General features: G+C 44.4%; 2 protein-coding genes across 3 annotated transcripts; one reads left to right on the top strand and one right to left on the bottom strand.

The window, feature by feature from the left end:
* Positions 1-940: 940 nt before the first annotated feature.
* GUCD1 (guanylyl cyclase domain containing 1) lies at positions 941-11,962 on the bottom strand. The gene is made up of 6 exons (XM_069961191.1): positions 11,720-11,962; positions 8,634-8,718; positions 7,221-7,386; positions 5,511-5,602; positions 3,321-3,562; positions 941-3,240 (listed from the first exon to the last, which is right to left on the bottom strand). Exons 1-6 carry the CDS (start codon positions 11,796-11,798, stop codon positions 3,149-3,151), a joined length of 756 nt encoding a protein of 251 aa, XP_069817292.1. The 5' UTR covers positions 11,799-11,962; the 3' UTR covers positions 941-3,148.
* On the top strand, positions 11,963-20,363 carry SNRPD3 (small nuclear ribonucleoprotein D3 polypeptide). Of its 2 annotated transcripts, none has more exons than XM_069961193.1 (4): positions 11,963-12,057; positions 14,008-14,156; positions 18,293-18,485; positions 20,160-20,363. In XM_069961193.1, the coding sequence occupies exons 2-4, from the start codon at positions 14,031-14,033 to the stop codon at positions 20,219-20,221; spliced, it is 381 nt and encodes a 126-aa protein (XP_069817294.1). In that variant the 5' UTR covers positions 11,963-12,057; positions 14,008-14,030; the 3' UTR covers positions 20,222-20,363. The 2 variants fall into 2 exon arrangements, with proteins under 2 accessions (XP_069817294.1, XP_069817293.1); XM_069961192.1 differs by lacking the exon at positions 11,963-12,057 and adding an exon at positions 13,811-13,924.
* Positions 20,364-26,217: the final 5,854 nt, after the last annotated feature.

Raw genomic sequence — 26,217 nt, 5'->3', positions numbered from 1 at the left:
TCGTACAGACATTGGATGTCTGTGCACATATAAGAAAGAATACCAGAAATCTTTAAAACTAGATTTATTTGCAGCTGAATGTATAATTCAAATAAATAAATGGTACAGCACAATAGGGGTACAGAGGCTGAGCAGCATTCAAGTCCAACTTCATATAGTATGCAAAGGTGTAATGGTAAGAGATGTGTATGATGTACAGGTCAGTCTCAGCCAGATTGTGTATAGTGCATATATAAGTACATGGCGGGTAACACTAGACCAGTGTACTGGCAGGTGATATACAGTATACTCAGAAACCATACCCCTATGTGTACCTAAGCTTTTATTCTCACTAGTGTCATCCTTATGGTCATTGCATTTAAAATAAAAAGTGGAGAAATGCCCTATACTCCATAATGTACCTTCCTATCAGTTCTAGAAATCTTTCCTATTTACACAATTTAGTTGATTCTATCCTCAAATGAAAAGAAAAAGTAGAAAAGAAAGAAATGACCCACCACCAGTCACTGAACATCCATATCTAACAGAACAGTAGACGAGCCCCTGCTCTCCTAGTAACAACGGTTGTAGACTTCTACACTACATGGCGACACTGTAGATCTGCTCTGGTCAATCTTAAGGGCTGTAAATTCATTAAAGTATTGACATGTCATCGGGACAGGTTAGGTTTATCTTAAAGGAGAAGTTCAGCGAAAATTTTTAAAGTATTTTTCAGCGAAAGTATTATATTGCCCCCCAAAAATTTCAGCGAAAGTATTATATTGCCCCCCAAAAGTAACACAAATTACCAATATACACTTATTATGGGGAATGTACATTAAGGGCTTTTTTCCCTGCACTTACTACTGCATCAAGGCTTCACTTCCTGGATCACATGGTGATGTCACTTCCTGGATAACATGGTGATGTCACAACCTGACTCCCAGAGCTGTGCGGGCTGTGGCTGCTGGAGAGAATGATGGCAGAGAGATGCTCTGTGTCCCTACTGTGCTCTGTGTCCCTCAGTGTCCCCCTGCCATCATCCTCTCCAGCAGCCACAGCCCGCACAGCTCTGGGAGTCGGGTCGTGACATCAACTTGTTATCCAGGAAGTGACATCACCATGTTATCCAGGAAGTGGCATCACCATATTATCAAGGAAGTGACATCACCATGTGATCCAGGAAGTGAAGCCTTGATGCAGTAGTAAGTGCAGGGAAAAAAGCACTTTATAAGCATTTCCTGTTATAAGTGTATATTGGGGATTTGTATAACTTTTGTGGCTCATTTCAATACTTTAACAAACATTTTCGCAGGACTTTTCCTTTAAATGCATACTCAGGAACATAAAGACCCTCGTGATGGATCTTATTAACAAATACTTAGGTGTCTATTATTAAAAGAGAAGTCCAGGCTCTGACAGCTGGGGAGGAGATGGGAGAACACAATAACATGCACCTACCTCCCTGGCTGCAGTGCTGGGGTCTGCTGTCATCTACTCTGGTTCCTGGTCTAGTCTGCTTAGCCAGTCAGCGGCCGAGGATAGACCCCACTATGGCGGCTGAGTGGGCCTGGCACGTCACATCCTAGGTCCCCACCTAGGGATGGAGACCGGAGCCGGGGAGGTAGGTACATGTTGCTATGCTCACCCACCTCCTCCCCAGCTGTTTTGAGAAAAAAGTCCAAGCCTGGACTTCCCCTTTAAATGTGCACCAAAATAATTTTTATTGGGGAGTGCAGACCTTTCAGCCTAAATTCAGCAATAAAATTTATTCAGAGCACGGGAAGACCAATTGTGTTACATGTCATCCGAGCACTTCTAAACGTTAGGGTGTTCATTTTAGTGATTGGTTGCTAGATCCCTGCTGATCCAAACTTCTAAAATATCACTATGACATGTCAAAAAATGTTATGAAAGTACAGTTAAAAAGAATCTGTCACTAAAAATAAAAAGTTATTGATCACAGCGGGTCTCACTCTCATTATAGGGCATAGCCGGGGAGAGATCATGGCTGCAGGATCCTCTCCCTGGCTGGCTGCGCAGTCTGTCAATATTCTGAATTTAAGTGTACGAGAAAATATTGACGGAATGAGGGTCTCTGCACTGAGATCTGCCCTGATCAATAACTTGTGATCTCAAAGGTTATTTTTAGTGACGGGACCAATTTAACAGTGCTGTTACTATGAAGTCAAAATGTCTACAAACAATTACAGATGTAATACTACAAACAATCTGATACTGAGGGCAGATGGCTGAAGCATGTAGTGCAGGGGTAGGGAACCTTGGCTTTCCAGCTGTTGCAAAACTACAACTCCCATCATGTCTGGACAGCCAAAGCTAAAGCTTTTGCTGTCCAGGCATGATGGGAGTTGTAGTTTTGCAAAAGCTGGAGAGCCACGGTTCCCTACCCCTTATGTAGTGCATAAAACTTATAGCCTCAACTGCAATACTACCGATTCCTAGACTACCTCTGGAAGCAATGTTGGCACTATGTACTGTCAGACGCTTTATTGATTGGGTTGCCAAGGTTATGTAGTCACACACGAACCTGAGTCCACCATGTGCAATGCCAAATGTTGGCTGTAGTGGCAAGAAAAAGTGGAAACATGCTCCATTGGTTTGCAGTCTGGCACACGAGCTTCGGTTTAATGGGCGAGTATTGCCATCTGAGTTACGTCCTCCCTGATTCAAGATGGTTTGCGTTACATCTGGTGTGGAAGAACATGACTGGCCTGCACCGCTACCTTCCTGTAGACACCATGGGTGACAACTGTGATGCCTGACCTCAATAATGTTCTGGTATCTAAAGGGAGAAAAGTCCTCACGGCCATGTTTAAAAATTAACTGGAACGGTGGAGGCTATTATAGCAACCAAAGGGGAGGATTAATCCCACAGTCATAGCCCATGGTTCTAAAGAGATCAGGCGTCCAGACATAAGACACGAGGCCGCCATTACCACATTTACTGCATAGCTTAATATAGTAGAAAGAACTCCCTCTTGTAGTGGATGCCGTCCTCTCTAGGTCAGTGAATTCACCACCAATCATCCATAATTTTTTTCTTTATACTGCAAACCCTATACATAGAAAGGTCTCTGTAGTGCACGGAGCGCAGAAATTATTCTGCATACAAAGTAGTATCAGCTTCTTGAGCGCTTCCATTCTGAGGTCAGCTGTCCACATAGATAAAAAGGATATCTTCATCTGTTCCATAACTACTACGGGCTTCCTCAAAGTTACTGATGCTTGTCCGACACAGCCCTAGGATATAAGAAGCCGTCAGATATAGAGTGGGGGGTAATAGGATGAAAGCTAGAAATAACATAAAGATAGATACTCACTGTCGGCATATCCAGGATTATTGTAGTAGAGACTTCCGGAGGATTTGTTGTAGCCGCAGAGCACGATGAAATGCCCCTGATATTCGCTGCTTTTACAAAAGCACTTTTGACCAATAGGAAGGAAACAGCAATATTTTACACGGCTCGGGCAGAGGTCACACAGAAGCAGAACGGCATTAACCAGGACGATGGCCACGTGACCCCGGGAGAGGTGATCCTGTAGTTCTTGTATTGTTACACTTCTGCAAGTATTGGACACATATCAGAACTATGTAAAATGATTAGATTCTCCATTACCGCATACATTTCACTACAGACTGCTCAGTATTAAAAACCCCATGAAGAAAGGGGGGAGAAAATAATCGTTAAGGCATACCTATCATGTCACAAATATGTCACAGGTTTGTATCGTTGGCGGTCCGGGTGTTGCACCCGCCCTGCCCCTTCATCGTCGCTCTTATTGGTAAAGTATCAGTGGATGGAATTATAATGGAAGTCTATGGAATGTCTGGTATTTGCGTCTCCCAGAAGTTCCAAAGGCTCCGTGATAATTCCATCTACTACTACAATAGCGGTGTGAGCGGAGATGAAGGGGCAGAGTGCCGCAGGCTTTGCAATTGTAATCACGCCCAGAATCTTCCAACAGCCATGACTTCTTGTCCAAAGAGGACCTCCCCGATTACTAGATTAAGGTAATTAGCATGCGGCACAGGAAATTTTTAAAGTTAATTTTGGTTGGGGGGGGGGATAGGAGGAGAGCTGGTAGCGATCAGTTATATGGTCAGAATCAGTGCTGTGGGCTTTATAGAATTGTATGTAATGGTACTATTACATGGCCCGATAATACCTGTAAACGAGTGCCAATCTGCTAGATCGGCGCTCGTTTACTAGGCCTATTACACGGCCCAATAATCGTTTAACAAGGGCTGCAGGGACATCGTTACCAATGTCCTTGCAGCCCTTGCTTAAACTGCATACATTACCTATCCATGGTCCAGGGCTCTTCTTGCGGTCCACTTCTCCCTGAGTCCTGCAGCTTCAAAGCGGCCTGTCTTAGCTGACAGGCCGCTCAGCCAATCACTGGCCGCGGTGGTCCCGGCCAGTGATTGGCTGAGTGGCCTGTCTTAGAAGCTGCAGCACGGGACCCGGGGAGAAGCAGAGCACAGGAGGAGCCCTGGACCATGAATAGGTAATCTATGCCCTTTGCAAATCGTCAGCTGTTGGCCGCGCACCGCTATTACATGAAGCGATGCGCGGTCGGTGGCCGACAATTATAGGTCCAAACCTATATCAGCGATCAGCCAATGATTATTGTCATCGGCTGATCATTGTGTTTATTACACGGAATGATAATCGGCCGAATAGGGCTGATTCGGGCGATTAACGTTCCGTGTAATAGTACCCTAAGGCTTCAGGGCCGTTTTGGCAGTGATTGGTTCCCTTTAATATACATGCCTGAAAACGCCCTTTAACAAATCGCTGTGGCTGCAATGCAAAAGCAAAGCATACAAAAAAAAGATACATCATCGCAGACATCTGTAAACATTACATATATCACGGCTCTATTTACTATACATATATATCGGATGGCATCCTTCGCTAAATAAACTTTGTGTATGTGTGCTTTTGTATTGCAGCCATAGCAGCCTGCACTTACTCTTTTACTTTATCACTGTTTGAATATTGTGGCTAAAAGCCGTATTACACAACTCGTTCCCCGCTCACTGCACTGTGCTATTACACGCACAGACAGTGAGCAGGAGCAGCGAGAGAGGCTGCCCGAATGATCCTTAGATCGTTCTGGCAGCCCATTAAAGTCAGCAGCGGTCCTATTACACAAAAAAACCATGATCAGCCGACATTATTGGCCTGAACGGTCGGTAATTGATCAAGTAAAGCCAGTAATTGTTCAGTATAATAGGGCCTTAACTGTTTTTTGTATTGTATTATGTGGATGGACTCCATTTTGGTTGTGCACTCCTCCCATTTGTCTACAGATGTTTTCTAATAGAACACAGTATAGCTGGATCCTAGGCCCAAGATGGGGAGAGCCTGTCTACTGTTAGGGTCCATTATGAAATCTAGTAGTCTTGTTGCGGGAGGATGAGCACATATGTCTGAACATCTGCAGTGTGTGGGTATATTTAATGGACGTCATTACTGAAAAGAATGAAAACAAAAAACACGTACCTTTTTTCTACATTAACACCATGAACTTTAGATTGGGCGAATAATTGGTTTACCCTGTTCTCCTCTGCATCAAAATGTTTCCTATAGAAAGACTATGGAGAAACAATCATCCATTACAATGCATCAAACATTATAATTGTCAGCCCACTATAACATAGCGATATATATCATCTTCATCGCTGTTACTTAGCCCTTAGTGACAGTCATTTTTTAGGTCTTAGGCTATGTGCACACTTAGTATGAGACCAGCCGGTCTCAGAAAAGATCATCCCGGTTGGTACTGCAGTACCGGCTGGATGATCTTTAGTGACGCACAGTTCTGATGCGGGTGCATCCATGAGCGCCTGCACCAGAACTTCCCAATGCACACTATGAAGCGTGCGGCCGGAGTCGCACGCTCCATAGTGTGCACTAACAGGAATTTCTGCGCCCGCTATTCACTGAATAGCGGCCGCAGAAAACTGACATGTCAGTTTTCTACGGCACTGCTAGGGATCCCAAGTGGAAAGTATACTATGTGTACACACTCCATCTGAGATTTCCTCGGCCTGCAGCACAACGTAAGTTCCATACCAATGCACGGCCGTTGCAACAACGGCCATGATTAGTATGGAACTTAGGCTGTGTGAACATGGCCTTAGGCTGCATTCACACGCTCCGTGTTCACTCGGTTACGCACAGATGACAAGGACGGTGAATCCCTCTCCTGGAATGTTTTCCCGCATGGCATAATGTATTAATATCATGTCGGGAGTGGAGAAACAGTTTGAATCACCGCGGCAGCGTAATGACACAGCCGCTCGGCTCTGCTTTTTCTCACCGTCATGCTGACAGTGGTTGCCTAGGATCCCAACCATTGCTATTAGCTATGAGAGAGGTGGCCGGGCAGTGACAGGACTGGTGGTCAGGACCTGGTAAGTATGTTTTCACTTGTTTTATGTCTCCTTCTGACAAACCCACATGTGTCTAGGGCATAGATCAGGGGTGTCAAACTCAGGCCCTCCAGCTGTTGCAAAACTACAAGTCCCATCATGCCTAGACAGCCAAAGCTTTAGCTGTCCACTTTGAACCAGGTTGTCAGGGAGCTAACCTCTTCAATGTTTGGATCATGGGGTGCCACCTCTGTTCACTAAAAACCACGTAAGTGCACCCAAGAACAGAGTGAACAAAAAAATAGGTGCACCCACAAAATCTCACAGAAAACATATAATCTTTATTCAAAATATACAAATGACAAAAAAAGCTGGCCACAAAAACATCTAAAAACACTTAAAAAGCCCAAAAGGGCACAATACACAAAGAAGCGGACAAAATAAGCTCACTTCCAAACTTATTTGGAAAAAATTTGTGAAATTTTGCCGGTGCACCTATTTTTTGTTCACTCTGTTCTTGGGTGTACATACGTAGCTTTAGCTGTCCAGGCATGATGGGAATCGTAGTTTTAAAACAGCTGGAGGGCAGCTGAGTTTGACACATCTGGCTTAGATTGTCCCTGGAGGGATGTAATACCAGAGCTCAGCTCATTCTGCACCACTGCTTCCCATATTTTTGAACATTTTTACCACTATCATAGGCAAATGTACAGATTGCAAACAAATCATAAAAGATGGAAATACATAAATGACAAAAAAGACAAAAAGAGAAAGAGGAGGGAGAGAGATTTTATAATAAATACATTTTATGATGATAGAGAAAACATAGAGGTCATACTTGGTTCTTGTATCCTTTGTCTACACCCAAGGTCTGTGTGCAGAACCGGTGCTGGACCCCAAAGTGGTGCATTAGGTAAGCCAGGTCAATAGTCCAAATACTTTTTGTCAGCTGAAGCTTCTGCATTGCATTCTGGAACTCCTCTTCATTCAGGAGATTGAGATACCTACAAGGTGGATACAACCAAAGACAATGAATACTGATGGCTAATGGTCAGATAAAGAGCCATTCTGAATGAACAAATGCCATTTTTAGCGTGATCTACCATCTCATTTGAGCTTATAATAAGAGGCCATTTAACATATATTCAGCATTTTCTTCATCTCCTGAGAAAATGCTTATTTCTAGATAATTCAACGCATTCAGATGCGACCCACCCCAATAGTAAATATAACTTTTATCAGTTGAAAAAGTAAAAATAGAAGTTTAAAAAGAAAGTGCTAGGGTTATATCAGAGCAAATGTCACAATTAAAAGCTACCCACACTACACAGTGTATCCCACATGACTAAGTAATCTCTTACCTGAGGTCATCATAAACTAGTGACAGAAATGCTGAACAGATCGGTGTGTAACTTATATCATTATGTTCAGCCGTTCTCCTAATATGCAAGAGAATAGGATTCTTGCCACATCCCTCTCCCCGCCCTCCAGCTGCTGATTGACAGTTGACTGCCTATACACAGCATGGAGAGATAACTGCCAATCAGCAACTGGTGGGCGGAGTTTTCTGCTTCTCATGAATATCCAGGACTACTGGGCTCATGCACATAATGGAGAGGATTACTTATTATCCATGTTATTCAGGAGAATATCTCTGGATCAGCTGCACAGAACAATATAAGTGATACATCATTCACATCATTCTGTGCAGCTTCTCTGTCACTAGTTAATGCTACTCTTAGATAGTAGCAGTATAAACCTACTGACAGAGTCTCTTTAAAGGGGTAGTCCGGGCCAGGGTTATTTTTCCTGTACGGCCGGTGAAGGGGTGGATATAGAAGTCGACGATCACATACCTCCCCAGTTCCAGTGTCAGGTCCCGGATCGCGCCGCCCCGTTCTCCCATCCTGCTGCCACTTCATAGTGTGAGCTGCGGCTTGAGACGTGATGTCTCAAGGCAGCTCAGCCATTCAGCAGTCGTAGCGTGGTTCCGCCTCCGCCACTGAATGACTGAGCTGCCTTGAGACGTCACGTCTCAAGCCGCAGCTCAGACCAGGAAGCGGCAGCGCGATCCAGGATCCGACACTGGAACCGGGGAGGTAAATGACCGGTGGCTTCTATATCCACCCCCTCCCCGGTCATACACGAAGAATAACCCTAGCCCGGAGAACCCCTTTAAGCTTTTCTCTATTCCCTTCATTTAATATTTCAGTACAACATCTTTATTTCCTAAAAACCAAGGACTACTTACTGCAATACCATCCGGGCACATGCCAGGCCACAATCCCAGTGGTAAGACTGCTGGATGAGGGGTACTTTCAGCTGGACGTGATCTCCTAAAATAAAAAAAAAATCTTTAAATATCTTATTGTATTTTAATCTATAAAACAACAACGACTTACGATTGTATCTACACGGGAACCTTGCTGACACAAGCGACAATTCCTGTAGGTTACAGGTGTGCGGCCTACAGATACACCAAGTACAAGTGGATTCCAGACAGTTTTATGTAGAAAAAGCTGACAATAAGCAATACCAGGTGGCACAGCTTGTACCAGCTTCAGCTGCAGACAGTGCGGCTATTGAAACGCAGCTTAAGGCTGGGTTCACACTATGTATATTTGAGGCTGTATTTGTGAGGCTGTATAGCAACCAAAACCAGGAGTGGATTGAAAACACAGAAAGGCTATGTTCACATAATGTTGTAATTGAGTGGATGGCCGTCATTTAATGGCAAATTTTTGCTGTTATTTTAAAACAACGGCTGTTATATTGAAATAATGGCAGTTATTTACCGTTATATGACGGCCATCCACTCAATTTAAACATTGTGTGAACAGATCCTTTCTGTGTTTTCAATCCACTCCTGGTTTTGGTTGCTATGAGGACCTGACTTGAGGACCAAATACTGCCTGAAGTATACAGTGTGTGAACCCAGCCTAAAGGGGAACTCTGGAGAAAATTTTGGTTCAAATCGACTGGTTAGAAAGTTATATAGATTTCTAAATTACTTCTATTTAAGAATCTCAATCCTTCAGCTGTAGTCACACGTTTTATTTTCACTCACAACTACAGTGTGTTTATCTTGCATTTTACAGTGTGTGAACGGAGCCTTGATGTGATAGAGCGGTAGGAGTAGAAGAGGACCTCACGGCAGCAGACGTCACAGCCTGTGGGCCCCCTAATGGCTGTGGTGTAACACTGCCACAACCTCCCAAGTGTCATGGTAACCTGTGTGTCACACCACAACCACACTCCCCTACATTAGCTGTGATGTAAGGGTGCAGATGGGGAGAGTCAGAAGGGGAAGGGGCACTGATGGAAGAGAGGGGGAGATAGGCGACTACATAGTCAGTGGGGGACATTGTCAGGTGTGAATAGAGGTTTATATTGGTGCAGACAGTGGAGGGTAGGGGTGCAGATGTGGGGTGCCATAGAGGAGCATAAAAATGTCGGGGTTCAGTAGTGTACGGTGCAGATGATGGGGTGTAGTATTGGAGGGTGGGGGTATAGATGTGGGGGTGCCAGGGCCGTACTAACAGCTGCTGCTGCCATAGGCACTAAACCTGAAGACGCCCCATCTTGGGGAGCGTGGGGGAGTGTAGTTTTGGCCACATACATTTCTCTACATGTAGAAACATTTTCTGAATTGCGTTTTTCATGGTTTTTAACGGCTTAAAGCATAAAGAAATTTCCTCATTGAATCAATGATTAGAGCCGTCTGCATATTGTCTGAGGGAATTCTCACCACAGGATCAGTAGATTGGTAGGAAACAGCTTCAGGAGTCACATTTACCACCGCCATACCAGACGTGACCAATACCACCATACTGTGACTGGATAACACTGCCACACCAGACCTGACCAATACCGCCATACTGTGACTGGATAACACCGCCATACCAGACCTGACCAATACCGCCATACTGTGCTGGATAACACTGCCACACCAGACCTGACCAATACCGCCACACTGTGACTGGATAACACTGCCACACCAGACCTGACCAATACCACCATACTGTGACTGGATAACACCGCCACACCAGGCCTGATCAATACCACCATACTGTGACTGGATAACACCGCCACACCAGACCTGATCAATACCGACACACTGTGACTGGATAACACTGCCAGACCAGGCCTGAACAATGGCCCTAGGGGTTGCAGTAGTGGAGAGTACAGATGTGGGGGTGCAGTATTGGAGGGTACAGATATGGGGGTATAGTAGTGTAAGTTACAGGTGTTGGGGTAAAGATATGGGGGTATAGTAATAGAGGGTAGGGGTACAGATATGGGGGTACAGTAGTGGAGGGTACTGATATGGGGTATAGTAGTGTAAGTTACACATGTTGGGGTACAGAAGTGGAGGGTGGGGTACAATAGCGGAGGGTGGGGGTACAATAGCGGAGGGTGGGGGTACAATAGCGGAGGATGGGGGTACACATGTTGGGGCACAGTAGTGGAGGGTTGGGGTACACATGTTGGGGTACGGTAGTGCACGGTTGGGTACACATGTTGGGGTACAGTAGTGCAGGGGGATACACATGTTGGGGTACAGTAGTGCAGGGTGGCGGTACACACGTTGGGGTATGGTAGTGGAGCGTGGGGGTACACATATTGGGGTGCAGTAGTGCAGGGTATGTGTGTTGGGGTACACATGTTGGGGTACAGTAGTGCACGGTTGGGTACACATGTTGGGGTACAGTAGTGCAGGGGGGGATACACGTTGGGGTACAGTAGTGCAGGGGGGGATACATGTTGGGGTACAGTAGTGGAGGGTTGGGGTACACATGTTGGGGTATAGTAGTGGAGGGTGGGGGTACACATGTTGGAGTGCAGTAGTGCAGGGTATGTGTGTTGGGGTACACATGTTGGAGTGCAGTAGTGCAGGGTATGTGTGTTGGGGTACACATGTTGGGGTGCAGTAGTGCAGGGTATGTGTGTTGGGGTACACATGTTGGGGTGCAGTAGTGCAGGGTATGTGTGTTGGGGTACACATGTTGGGGTGCAGTAGTGCAGGGTATGTGTGTTGGGGTACACATGTTGGGGTGCAGTAGTGCAGGGTATGTGTGTTGGGGTACACATGTTGGGGTGCAGTAGTGCAGGGTATGTGTGTTGGGGTGCAGTAGTGCAGGGTATGTGTGTTGGGGTACACATGTTGGAGTGCAGTAGTGCAGGGTATGTGTGTTGGGGTACACATGTTGGGGTGCAGTAGTGCAGGGTATGTGTGTTGGGGTACACATGTTGGGGTGCACTAGAGGCCGGGCTGCTCCATTACTTGGCAGTCACTACACCTCCCAGCATACACCTCCCAGCCTGGCCGGTACTGACGGTTGTCCGGGTGCCTGCTGTCCGGGGGCGGCAGTGCGGCCTTGTCGCTTCCCGCCTCATTGGTTCCGGGACTCTTCATGACGACACCGGTGCGGTCGGTCCCTCATACCGTACCCGCTGTAGCCGTCTTCTGCCGGAGTATCCGGGGCGGAGCTACACGGCACACAGTACAAGCCTCGTACAGAGGCTATGCGACAACGCCCACTGCCGACTACGTCAGTGAGGGGGCGGGGCCAGACATATATAACACGCCCACTTCAACTGTCTGTCTAGTAGAGCGTTATAGACGGCAGCAATGGGCGCGCCATACGGCCTGTCAGCTGAGGAGAGACTGTGGTGTAGGTGTACTTCACTCCAGGACTCATATAGTGAAGGAAGAGATGGCTGGGAAAGTGTTAGAAATAAGAAATAAGTCATACTCTCCTCCCTCCATCCCTGCTGCCTCATCTGGCAAGACTTGTCCAAGCCAGTTAGTTTCCTCAGCAACAGAGATGGCGCAACACTAGCTTGGGAGTCCGATCGATTTGATTACCGGTGGCTGAAGAAGTTGGATGCCGCCCTAGGGAGTCCGGGAAAACATGGATACAGCCTATGGCCTATAGCCGTATCCATGTATTACCGGACTCCTTTAGCCGCATCCAACTTCTTCAGCCACCGGTAATCAAATCGATCAGACTCCCAAGCTAGTGTTGCGCCATCTCTGTTGCTGAGGAAACTAACTGGCTTAGTGGGCAATACTCGAACATAGAAAGCCCTGCAGTTCCCGACACGAACTATGGTGGCAGCAGAGCGGGCCGCGTCCTCCCTTACTGCTGCTGGCGGTCAATGGAAATGAATACATAAGAAAATATACAATTGTTTTAAAGGGGTTATCCAGTGCTACAAAAACATGGCCACTTTCTTTCAGAGACAGCACTACTCTTGTCTCCAGTTCAGGTGCGGTTTGCAATTAAGCTCCATTCACTTCAATTGAGCTGAGCAACAAAACCTGCACCCAAGCTGGAGACAAGAGTGGTGCTGTCTCTGGAAGAAAGTTTTTGTAGCGCTGGATAACCCCTTTAAAGCAATGTATCAGCAAATACACATATATATATATATATATATATTTTTTTTTTTTTTTTTTTTTTTTTTAATTTTTTTTTTTTTATTATTTTTTTTCCAGTCATGAGTCTGGTATTTTTCTTTTCTTTCAAATCAACTGGTGTTGGAAAGTTCTATAGATTTGTAATTTACTTCCATTTAAAAATCTCCAGTCTTCCAGTACTTATCAGCTGCTGTATATCCTACAGGAAGTGGTGTATTCTTTCCAGTCTGACACAGTGCTCTCTGCTGCCTCCTCTGTCCATGTCAGGGACTGTCCAGAGCAGTAGCAAATCCCCATAGAAAACCTCTCCTGCTCTGGACAGTTCCTGACATGGACAGAGGTGGCAGCAGAGAGCACTGTGTCAGACTGGAAAGAATTCACCACTTCCTGCAGGACATACAGAAGCTGATAAGTACTGGAAGACTTGAGACTTTTTTTTTAAATAGAACTAAATTACACAACTGTATAACTTTCTGATAGCGGTTAATTTGAAAGGAAAATTATTTCACCGGAGAAGCCCTTTAAGGCTAGAACCTGCCTACACCTGCTTCAATCATTATTTCTTCCAAACTACTAGAATATAAAGAATATTATTATTATAGGGGAGATTTATCAAACATGGTGTAAAGTGAAATTGGCTCAGTTGCCCCTAGCAACCAATCAGATTCCACCTTTCATTCCTCACAGACTCTTTGGAAAATGAAAGGTGGAATCTGATTGGTTGCTAGGGGCAACTGAGCCAGTCTCACTTTACACCATGTTTGATAAGTCTCCCACATTATGTTTATCCCTTTTATTATTGTCACTGACAGTAGTTTGTATCCATAGTATAGATATAAGACTATAGACAAGTCTCATTTACTGTCTAGATGTCAATTTGCATATCATGTGGTAAAGTAAAACTACAGCTACAAAGGGGGGAAGCTTTAGCGCATGCGCAGAAGGGCGGGCGGGATAGAACGTAGCACCAGAGGCCGGAACCTTTTAGTCGCACTCTTGTTTCCGACGGCGCTTGCTCAGACGGATATTAGCCGTGCCGGCGTTCCTTTTCTTCCTGTTCGCTGTGCATTGTGGGGCAGGCGGGACGCCATTCCATCGTAAACCAGGAGCCGCACGAGTAGGTGAGTGTGTGCGGTGTCGGTAGTGGCGGGCGGTTTAGGAGGAGGAGGCCGGGCGGCCGCTGACTGCATGCGCTTTCTTCCAGGTCTGACCCATTCATAAGTGACCATGTCTATCGGAGTGCCCATCAAAGTGCTGCACGAAGCGGAAGGACATATCGTCACCTGCGAGACCAATACCGGCGAGGTGTACAGAGGGAAGCTGATAGAGGCGGAGGATAACATGAACTGCCAGGTGAGGGCGCTCAGCACTGTGTATGGCGGCCTGTGAGGGCCATCTGCGGCTTGTGCTTAGGATGGGGCCTGCACACTGCCCTGCTGTATCCATGCTGCATCCTCTGCACCTGCATATGGGTGGATATACTGTATAAGCCCTGCAGCAGGGATGGGGAACCTTTGGCCCTCCAGCTGTTGCAAAACTACAATTCCCATCATGCCTGGACAGCCAAAGCTAAAGCTTTGGCTGTCCAGCCATGATGGGAATTGTAGTTTTGCAACAGCTGGAGGGCCAAAGGTTCCACATCCTTGCTCTACAGCATTAGGCTCAGTACAGATGTATTGGTATACAAGGTAACAGTGTGTAACCTATAGATCTATCCCCTGGATCTGCAGCTTTGAGCTCAGTACAGTGCAGATGTCTATAGACATAGGGTACTGGAGTGTAACCTATAGATCTACTGGATCTACACTGTCAGGCTCAGTACAGTGCAGATGTATTGGCATATAGGGCACCAGTGTATAACCTATAGATCTATCCTCTTGCTGTACAGCAGAGATTGGAACCCGAGGTTCATGGATTTAGTGGTCACACTTATTCAGCACATGGCACTCTTTGTTATAGGAGGAGGGTCTGTGGTTTGTACTGTTTACCGTGTTGCAGGCCTGGGGGGGTCCTTTTATTGTATGAGTCCCTCATGGTTGTGGATATTAAGTGACTGTACCCCCAGGCCCAGGCTGAAGCACTGGAGGCAGGCCGACCCATTCCCAGTGGGGAGAAACCCCAGCCCCTCCATGACGTGACTCCATTAAAATTAATGAAACCCTATCATAGAGGGGAGGGGGTTTCCTCCCACTAAGGGTGGGTCGGCCCGCCTCCATTGCTTCTGTATGGGCCTGGTGGTACAGTCACTTTAAATAGTGTATAGGGATTCTGTATTGTTCCTATGCCATTGTATTGATTTTTAGCTTTTCGGAACTCGTAATATTTGCATAGTTTTGCATTTTTCATAACACACCTCTGTTCTTTTCTGTTGAACTACAGTTGGTTATTGTAACCCAGTTTAGGGTTGTGTGGGCCCCCCCTTTAATTGACTTGGAAATTGTAGTTTTCCAACAGCTGGAGCGCCGAGGGTTCCCCTTCCCTGCTCTACAGAATTTATTAGGCTCAGTACATTGCCGATGTATGGGCATATAAGGTACCGCAGTGTAACCCATAGATCTATCCTCTGGATCTACAGCATTTTTTTTTTTTTTTTTTTAAGCGCCCATGATACCAGAGCGCTATACAAGCAATAGGAGTTAACAAACAATAACATTACAAGATCAAAAACACTTTACATGAATAGGATAAATGTCAGACTGGTACATGGGGAGAGAGGACGGCATTGATTGGGCTCAGTACAGTGCAGATGTATTGGCATATATATATTATCAGTTCTCTGCCTTTTTATTCATTTTTTTATTTTTTTTTGCAAAATGTAGTATTCCTATTTTAGTTATGTACATCCAAACCTTTCTTGCTTTGTTCTCTTATCTCCCACACTTTCCAATATGTGTTCATAACAAGGCCCTGCCCTCTTTTGTTCTTTTGATCTATAGTGATGATTGAACTTTTGGGTTCATCTGAACACTCTGCATTTGACTCCAAGTTGGTTGCAGCCTGAGGGCGTCTCATAGGCTGTCTCCATGTTTTCCTGGCAGCCATAGGTCTGCATCCAACTTCTCCAGGCAGTGGAAGTCAAATGCTGAGTGTTCACCAAATTCGCTCCTCTGTATTGACCCACCACAGTATAACATCCATTAAACAGTTTAAAAAGTGTTTTTCTGGGCATTTCATTAAATAGCACAAACACAGTGAATGGGGCCACACATTGAAAAACCAAGCCTAACCCCTCTGCCTGTTCCTGGGCTAGGAACACTGCCACTTCTGAGAGTGCCCTGTGGAAGTGCCCATATTAAGTCCCTGTGCACAGATGGCCTAGACTGTGTTTAATATAAAGAAAAGAGGAAAGAGAGTACTGAACCAGCCCACCTAAATTTATCAAAAATAATTTTATTTTTATTTAAGCACCAAAAGACATAAAAACATTTAAAAACATACATTCATAGTGTCAGCCACGATAAGCTGCACTAAAACCTCTGTCCTCAAGGTGGTGGTAGTATACTGCCTATATCCCAAAATAAGGGAAACAATAAAGAAGCTCGTGCATATAGAAATAGAGTGCAGGTAATACAAAATAAGGTATCAAGCGTGCATAGTCTCCTGCCTCTTCACTCTACATGCAAAAAAGGTCCCTAAGTGCATGCAATACAAATGCCAATAGGCTAAACTATACAACCTGCACCGCGGCCCAATATGAAGAGGACAGATGGAAAGAACCAGCCCCAACTAGACTCTGCTCAACACAACAAATTAATTCTCAGACTGTTGCCCTGATCAATTCCCGGCTTGATTACTGTAACTCCCGACTAATCGGTCTTCTTTCTCTAAGCTCTCCCCTCTCCAGTCTATCCTTAACGCAGCAGCCAGGCTCATCTTCCTCTCCAGTGGTTACACTGATGTCTCTCCCCTGTGCCAGTCACTAACTGGTTAACCTTTAAATACAGAATACAGTTCAAACTCCTCACCCTCACCCATAAAGCTCTCCACAACTCTGCCTCTCCATACATCTCCTCCCTCATCTCCACCTACCATCCTTCCCATGCTCTACGTTCCGCTAATGACCTTACACTAACCTCTTCTATAATCAGAACCTCTTACTCCCGTCTCCAAGACTTCTCTTGTGCTGCACCAGTTCTCTGGAACGCTTTACCCAAAGAGCTCAGACTAATCTCCAACTCCCACAGTTTCAAGCGTGCCCTGAACACTCATCTCTTCAGGCGCGCTTATAACGTTCTCTAATCTCGTCTCCCTTTCTGCTATCCCTTCTCCATCCACTCTATATCCTCCTTGGTGGCATGTACTTTCTACCTGAAATGAGACAACGGCGTGTGACTGGCTCACCCAATCACCTATAGGCACTTTGCGACTATGTACAATGACTGGAACACTGGCGAAATAAAGCCCTTACTGCCTCTTGTCTCCTCCACTCATCCTAGTCTGTACGCTCTCGTGAGCAGGTCTCTAACTGTATCATTTTAGATTTATTTTATTTATTGTATCATTTATTATAAATATCACCTGTTTTGTACTTATATATTTAAAAAAAAAAAGCGTTGCAGAATCTGTTAGACAAATAATTATTTTATATCGTTAATCTGTCCTCTGCAATTTGTTAAACTTCTGACACATTTAGATGGCTGTTAGGTAAAGGAGACACATGGTACCTCTCATATCTGTCTGCTTCCAGAATGTAGAAAAATGCCTTTATTATATAGTACAAGGAGTCAAAAAGCTTTTCTGAGCTGAAGTGCAGCAAGCTGTAACACCTCCTTACTCCTCTCCCATACCTGCCCCTGCTTGGGACTCCAGGACTTCCAGGTGTAACTCAGGCAGGGGGTGAGGAGACATTCTAGAGATGAGCGAACCTCGAGCATGCTAAAGTCGATCCGAACCCGAATGTTCGGTATTTGATTAGCTGAGGCTGCTGAAGTTGGATAAAGCTCTAAGGTTGTCTGGAAAACATGGATACAGCAAATGACTATATCCATGTTTTCCACATAGCCTTAGGGCTTTATCCAACTTCAGCAGTCACCGCTAATCAAATGCCGAACGATCGGGTTCGGATGGACTCGAGCATGCTCCAGGTTCGCTCATCTCTAATTGTTTCTCAACCCAGCATGATGTATCAATATCATGCCGGCAGCGGGAAAACTCTTTGAAACTCAGCTGCACTGTAAATGACAGAGCCACGGCGATTCAGAGTTTCCCCGCTACATGATGAATATCATGCTGGGTGGGGAAACAATCCATTGCATGCATTCACAATCTGTAGGTCTGCAAAATTTATGGACATGTGTATTGTGAATGCAGCTTTAGGGATCCTACTGGTTCTGAAGGGGAAGTACTAAACTTAACCACTAGATGGCATCTGCATCCTGTTTGACACTTGTGTGTGATTTGTTTACACTATATATATAAATCTTTCAGTTCTTTAAAACTTTAGTAAGTAGAGAATTCAAGATTGACCTTAATCATGTTCTTTGTTTCAGATGTCCAACATTACTGTGACGTACAGGGATGGCAGAGTGGCACAGCTCGAGCAGGTCTACATTAGGGGAAGCAAAATACGTTTTCTCATTCTACCTGACATGTTAAAAAATGCTCCGATGTTAAAGAGTATGAAGAATAAAAACCAGGGCTCCGGGGCTGGAAGAGGGAAAGCGGCCATTCTCAAAGCCCAAGGTACGTTTCATTTGATCGGTGTCTGAAAAATCCATTGACAATTTGATCTGCCCTGTATATTACACAGCTGCATTTGCCCAAAAAGTAGACCACATCCCAGCTAATGGTAGAAAGTAAGCCGACCACAGAAGTGGAAGAAAGTACGAAGAGTAAAACGCATAGGACATGGGTGTCAAACTTAGGCCCTCCGGCTGTTACTAGACTACAATTCCCATCGTGCCTGGACAGCTAAAGCTTTGGCTGTCCAGGCTTGATGGGAATTGTAGTCTTGTAACAGCTGGAGGGCCTTAGTTTGACACCTATAATATAGGAGATTCAAAGCTGACCTGTCAGCAGCTTTTTGCCAACTAAAGTAAAGGCTGTGTACAATAGGGTTTATTATCCTGAAGCGGGAGAGAGCCCACAGAGCCTTCTCCAATGCTGCAACTGAATTTAAAGGAAAACTGTCTGCAGGTTTGTGAAATTAAATCCTATAATATATGCAAACTAGATCCTTCAGAGCACTGGGTGTTCCTCAGCCCCCAGAGCACTGTTCTTCCCGCCGCCTCCGATGCATATGCGGGTAGGCTGAAATACGCATCAGTAGGAAAGTTGCTCTGGGGGGACTGAGTAATACCTCCATTGCTGCAAAGGAGCCAATTTGCATATTTTTATAGAGTTCAAATTTAAGAAAATAGCGGGAGTGCTACCGGAAAGGGGCTTGGAAAAAACTTTGTACTTGGGCTAAACTATATCCAAAGATGTAAATAAAGAAAACAATAGAAGGGCAGACTATAGATTAGGACAGTGATGGCTAACCTTGACACTTCAGCAGTTGCAAAACTACAATTCCCATCATATGGGAATCAGGGCAGTCAGTCATATCTGGTTGCTCAGGCATGATGGGAATTGTAGTTTTGCAACAGCTGGAGTGTCAAGGTTAGCCAACACTGGATTAGGACTACTTGAGTTTCCTGCTCCATCTCCATAGTAAACACATTGCAATGTAATTCTATGACGCTGGGTTTCGGATGATGCAGCAGGAAGCACAGAGAACTGCCCTCAGAATCAGAATTCCACCACCAAATACAAAATAGATGTGCACTGCATGACGGTCACTTCTGAAATGAAATCCTGAAATAATTCTTATTTAATATAGAGGTAATTAACCCCTTCCCGTCAGCAATTTGTGTATATATACGTTCCTGTACTGACGGGGTTACTGAAGTGTGACTGACATCAGTGTCCGGGGCCGGAGGTAATGAGGCAGCTGCGATTTCGCAGCTGCGTCTCATTTACCCCTTAGACGCCGCAATCTATAGCGATCGCAGCGTTTAAGGTATTCAGTGACAGATCAAGCATCTTTCACTGAGTGATCTGGACCCCTGCTACACCAATATATTAATAAAAACTACAGATCATGGCGCAAAAAAGACACCCCGACCAGCCCTGTAGGTGGAAAAATATAAGCGCTATGGCTCTTAGAAGGTGGGGAGGAACACTGCATTAATTTGACCGGGACATCCGTGCATCAAAGGGCTCTGTCTTGAAGGGATTGTTTTTACTATTTATTATCCCCAGTAGCTGGTAGACTGATCCATGTTTTAACCTTTATTCTTTGAGGCAATATATGCAGTAGGAAATATGTGACATTCACCAATTTGACACATCTCACCTATTGACTTTATCTTTCAGTGGCAGCAAGAGGCAGAGGACGTGGCATGGGTCGGGGGAACATTTTCCAAAAACGACGATAAACGGCTGTTTTTACCATTTGTTTTTTTTTCCTTATAACTGTTCAAATAACTTTTTTTGTTTTTTGTTTTGTTTATGAACTTTGATTAATAAAACTTTGTAATGTTGACACATTCCTATAAACCTGTATTCTGTCTCAAAGAAGGGGTTTGTTTATTTGCTACTGCATTGGGTTAATCTGTTTGGTCCTGTTGAAGCAAAATTTACTCACATGTAAAATCTGAATTACAGGGTAAACTATCCCCCCATATTTCCGGAAAGTAAACACCAGGCACATCATGAAAGCCATAAGTTTGTTAAATGTCTTTGTGGATAAAGGTCAGATCCAAGCAAAGATTTACCCTTGTTATGTGCACATTTTATAGTTTTGGTCAAATTAAAGGGGTTATCCAGGATTAGACAACATGGCTGCTTACTCTCAGGAAGTGTGTGTGGGCAATTGCAGCTTGGTTTCATTGAAGTAAATGGAGAAGAGTTGTAATATCACACAACCTGAACACAGGAGTGATGTGGAACTAATCCAATAACAAATTTAAATGACTATGGGAAAATAATTATAGTACCATGTTTCAAATAAGGTAATCTAAAGATTGGGATAGGGTTAAGAGCCGGTCCTGTTGTCTGTCAAGAAAGTCCTTGTTCCAAAGTACAGCTCCGTTATAGGGGAAAATATAATGGATCTCTAACATTGCTAAAGGTCAACTTTATGAAAACGTCAAACCTTGTGCATTTAAAAAGTTCAAGTATGTGTTTCAGTGTCTTATACCCTAAGGCTGCATTCCCACGTTCCGTGATCCTGACTGATCACGGACGTGGAATGCATGTACCGGAGTCCCCCCGCGCCCGGACAGCATCTGTAATTAGATGCTGGGAGCGGGGGAGACTGTATTCATAAGCGCCGCGCTGTACTGAATCAGCCACGCGGTGCTGTTACTACAGCGTGGTGCTTATGAATACAGTCTCCCCCGCTCCCAGCATCTAATTACAGATGCTGTCCGGGCGCGGGGGGGGGGGACCCCGGTACATGCATTCCACGTCTGTGATCCGTTAGGATCACGGAACGTGGGAATGCAGCCTTAGGGTGGGTTCACACTACGGAATCCGCGTGGATAAGTTCCAGCGGATTCTGTTGCTCGTACCCGATCGCATATCTGCCCCTGCCATACACCATTCTATGGCTGGGCCGATTCCACTGTCCGCCGATAGAATTGACACGTCAGTTCTTATCCACGTGGCTTCCGTAGTGTGAACCCACTCTTTATGGGTCATTATTCAACAAGCCTGTACTGATATAAAACTACCAGAAGGTAAACAACCCATCACTAATGGTAAGGACAGCTTGTTTGTTTATATAAGAGCTTAATCATTTCCTACGCCTTAATCACCAGGGATCGCCTTGCGTATTTTAATGGCAGTCGGCTTTGGGTTAGGTTGCAGCCTCTTTACAGGAACAGCCATGTATGTGCTTCCATAGTATACATTAGTGTAAGGGTCCATTTACACAGAAAGATTATCTGCCAAAGATTTGAAGCCAAAGCCAGGAATGGATTTGAAGAGAGGCTTTCCTTTATGACCTGATCTCAGTTTATAGTCTGTTTCTGGTTTTGGCTTCAAATTTTTGCCAGATAATCTGATAGAATCTTTCTGTGTAAATGGACAGATTATTGTAAAGTGCAGATTTTTATGACCGATCAGCTCATCTGTAAAATAAGAAATTGAAATAGTGATCTAATCTTTTTTTGATGGGGTGGGGGTGCAACTTGTTTGCTTTTTCAGTCTACAGAGCCATGCCGGTGCTCAATAGTATTTGGTAGCATCTTGGGGTCAAAGAGGTTTTAATCAGGGTTTGTTTTTTGTATTGTCCACATGACAGCACCACAACATGGAGGATATCACTTTACACTTTGACCCTTCTAGGTATGGGAAGTACAGAGGGTAACGTTTTCTCCTATACCCCTTTCTCTGTGCTCCTTTATCCTTCTAGGAACAGGATCCTAGTGGTCATGGGTATGGGACAGCAGCTGGAGTGACTTCCTTCCAATAATCTGTGCTGCCTCAGTGTCCCTGGAAGCGCTCTGTGGGTTTATGCAGAGGAGCTTGGGTGTGGGTTGCAGTCCTTGTGATGCTCCTGGGCCTGTTTTCCCCTTCCTCTGCATGCCCTGGAGTCTGGTGTTGCATACTGACAGTGACACTAAATTTGAACCCCTGGCAGAGGTGTGTGTGTGTGTATATATATATATATATATATAATATATATATATATATATAATCTAAGATGCACATTAGTTCCTCTCTGATCTGTATCATTGACCCCTGGTAATGGTAATTGAGGGGAGGCTGTAAAGTTCTCTAGTGTTGCTGACTCCTAAGGGTTCACTTTGTTTTTGGAAGGGGAGGGAGGCACCAAGGAAGAGTAAGAAGTGAGTTGCAATAACAAGCTTACCTGAAAGTTATTTTAAGCTTTTATGCAAAGCGTGCCTTTCAAAACTCAATCTGCCAGTTTAGGTGTGGTGTTCTAAGGAACTGCGTAACTTTAGCATTTTAGAAATACAAGCCGCTATGGCTAATTTAACTGGTTCTACTCTGGTGGTTATTCTAGTTCCCCCAGTCTGACAGTTACAGCCTTTGGCTCATGTATATCGCTTCTTGTCCAGATTTGTGTAATCTGGTTGATAAAAACTTTTCACATGTCTGTAGGATCCACATGCTATGGCCTAAAAGGGTATTCCACCCAAGAGCTATGAAATGCTTTCAAATCTTGCTAGTCTTACCAAGTCCCCCTGAATAGTTTTAACCATCTCCTGTCTTTCCAGCTGCCGCCCTTCTGAGTTACTAGTTTTTCTAAAAGCTGATCTATATCCAAGATGGTCCCATCTGGAAAACTACATTTCCCAGCATGCATTGCACCTCAGGGCCAAGTATCTGCCCATCATTGGTTTAATCTGCTTCACACTGTAAACAAAATATGGACATAGAGAGATGAAACAACTGTGTTTCCTTTCCCCTATACTCCTCAGGAGGCTATCACTGTTCTGTTTCCCCTGCCCCTTGGCCACATGCTCACTAATTGGTGTAATGTCAGTGGTGGGTGGAGTTACAAATGAGGTGTTACAGCTTGCCAGGCAACAGATAGATCATGTGACTTAAGTTTTAAGAAGGTAGGGGGAGAACAACCCAATTCATGTAATAGAAACCTATTACAAACAATGTTAGATTATGGGTGGGGATTGAACACAGTTACCATGTGTTGTTAAAAGTAACTTAAAAACATAAAAAAAAGATAAATCTGACTTTAAAAACACCATTTCTTATAGTCATGACCTCTGCCTGCGGAGTGGGTGAAGTACTAGTGCTTTCCATCAGAAATTACTCTTGCTGCTTTTGGCATTACAAGGTTATTACAGAATTAAAAAAAAAAAAAAAAATCCTTCAAATAAACTGGTCCCAGCAAGTGCCAGAGATTTGTAATTTACTTCTATATTCTGTATGTTCAGAAGGAAATTGTGTATTCTTTCATGTCTGATACAGTGCTTTCTGCTGCCACCTCTATCCATGTCAGAAAAGAAAACGGAAAACACCTTTAACCCTAAAAATAGCAAGAGATTTCTGTTAAAGGGGTATTCCAGCGAAAATCTTTTTCTTTTAAATAAACTGGTGTCAGAAAGTATGTATGTGTGTGTGTATATATATATATATATATATATATATATATATATATATATAGAGAGAGAGAGAGATTTGTAATTTAGTTCTGTTTAACAATCTGGTCTTCTAGTACTTATCAGCTGCTGTATGTCCTGCAGGAAATATTTTCTTTCCAGTCTGACACAGTGCTCTCTGCTGCCACCTCTGTCCATGACAGGAAGTGTCCAGAGTAGTAGCAAATCCCTCTCCTGCTCTGGACAGTTCCTGACATGGACAGAGCTCAGCAGAGAGCACTGTGTCAGATTGAAAAGAGAACATTTCCTGCAGGGCATACAGCAGCTGAGAAGTATGGGAAGACTTCAGATTTTTAAACAGAACTAAATTATAGGTTTTCTATTGGGATTTGCTACAAGTCTGGACAGTTCCTGACATGGATAGAGGTGGCAGCAGAGAGCACTGTGTCAGGCTGGAAAGAATACACCACTTCCTGCAGGGCATACAGCAGCTGATAAGCACTGGAATACTTGAGCTCTTTAAATATAAATAATTTACAAATCTATTTAACTTTCTGAACATTTTTCGCCCCTTTAAACCTTTTGCTTTTTGTAGTATTGTGTTTCTATGTGCGAAGAGAAACCTATTTGAGCATACCGCCCTTTTACACTGAATTATATATTTGTACTGTCCGCGTACCGCTCACTTCTTGGGAAGCTCGGATGCCAGACGAATTGTCGAGAGCTAAACGTTTGTGACCATTGTTCGTAAGAACATGATACGGTGAGATCTGGTGTCTGGTAATCCAGAGAGAAAAATTATGGCCTAACACGGCGACATTCACATTGGTTGCTTGTGTACATAACCCCACAATGTCACCAGAACCTTCCATGGGAAAGTGTCGAGCGCTTGGCTGGGGTTTGTGACTTTTGTCTTCTAGAACCGTGAGGGGTAAGAGGTGAGAAGTGTGTGATCAGGATTAGCTGCAGGAGGCCTGTGGCCATAGTAACCGCTGTATTATCTCCAATGCATAAAGTCCAGTTCTCTTCATGCCTCACTGCTCATAGGCTCAAAGGTGAGGACAGTCCCTGCCAAATCCTGCTCCCTCTGCCAAATCCTGCTCCCCCTGCCAAATCCTGCTCCCCCTGCCAAATAGGTCTGTTCATGAAGTGGAAATTCCCTGCTAATTACAGTAGGTGTATAATGAGCTTTGAAGGTTTAACTCTTTAAATTGTCAGATAGGCCGAGCTGATCTACCTGAAGGATTCAAAGCTAAAGACAAATAAATTTCTAATAAAGCCGGACACTTATGCTGGGTTTATACATAGCGATAATTCACCTGATCGTACGATGAACGATTCCGAAGTAACGATTTTTTTTTTTTTTTTTTTATAACGATCAGTGTTTAGACGCAACGATATATCGTACGGAAAAATGGTTTTGCAATCGCTTAAGCCTATCTCGCACATAGGTTAAATCGGTGAACGACTGTTTACACGGAACGATCTGGAATTTTTTTGCGAACGACCAACGACGATTTGAAAACACGTTCAAAGATCAAAATGAACGATTTCTCGCTTGTCGCTTGATCGTTCGCTGTGTTTAAACGTACGATTATCGTTCGAATTCGCACGATAATCGTTCCGTGTAAACGCAACATTATATTTTCCAATTGAACAAACAAACGTGATTAACTGAATTGACCTTGTTAGATTAAAGGGATATTACACTCTAACATAACTTTTCATATGTTGCTGGCCATGGTGAGACTAACAATTCCTTCCATTCTTCGGGAGACCGCCAGGACCGCTCCAGCCGTCCCTCACGCCAGCCTCCTTCTGCCGCGTCATCAGCTGCTCAGCCGCGATTGGCTGAGCATAGTTATGCTCAGCCAATCGCGGCTGAGCAGCTGATGACGCAGCGGAGGGGGGCCGGCATAAGGGACGACTGGAGCGCTCCGGCCGGCCTCCTGAAGATTATGTCATTGTCCCAAGATGTCAGCCAGGGTCGACAGTAATGCGGTGAGTATAATGCATCACACTTCTGGGGGCCACGGGGAAAGGGGACATTCACTTAAATAACACACATTACAAAGTTGTATAACTTTGTAATGAGTGTTATTTAGTGAATAAATGTTAAACGCCCACTGCCCCTTTAAAATCCTGAAAAAACATTAATTAAAATGGTGTTTGGTTTTTTTGCCTGAAAAACACCAGAAAAAAAGTGTGTGTGTGTGTGAGGGCAACCTTGTACGTATGGTAGGCCAATATGTTAAGATGCTGAAAAAAAGTGTAAAAAAAAGGGCTACACTTTGGCATGCCCTAAGCCTGAGAGAAGCGCTTCTCTCCACTGGTCCCTA

This window comes from Dendropsophus ebraccatus, chromosome 3, assembly GCF_027789765.1.
Source record: "Dendropsophus ebraccatus isolate aDenEbr1 chromosome 3, aDenEbr1.pat, whole genome shotgun sequence".
Taxonomy (NCBI): Eukaryota; Metazoa; Chordata; class Amphibia; order Anura; family Hylidae; genus Dendropsophus; species Dendropsophus ebraccatus.
This window is presented reverse-complemented; position numbering and strand designations above follow the sequence as displayed.

Bases quoted from the DNA above. Each gene is read 5' to 3' on its own strand.
- GUCD1 (XM_069961191.1), bottom strand. From the start codon at position 11,798: ATGAAGAGTCCCGGAACCAATGAGGCGGGAAGCGACAAGGCCGCACTG. The intron at 8,719-11,719 runs GTCAGTACCGGC...TTTTTATTTTAG, and splicing joins CAGCAGGCACCCGGACAACC to GAGATCACGTCCAGCTGAAA. The intron at 3,241-3,320 runs GTGAGTATCTAT...CTTATATCCTAG, and splicing joins TAATCCTGGATATGCCGACA to GGCTGTGTCGGACAAGCATC.
- SNRPD3 (XM_069961193.1), top strand. From the start codon at position 14,031: ATGTCTATCGGAGTGCCCATCAAAGTGCTGCACGAAGCGGAAGGACAT. The intron at 14,157-18,292 runs GTGAGGGCGCTC...TCTTTGTTTCAG, and splicing joins AGGATAACATGAACTGCCAG to ATGTCCAACATTACTGTGAC. The intron at 18,486-20,159 runs GTACGTTTCATT...TTTATCTTTCAG, and splicing joins GGCCATTCTCAAAGCCCAAG to TGGCAGCAAGAGGCAGAGGA.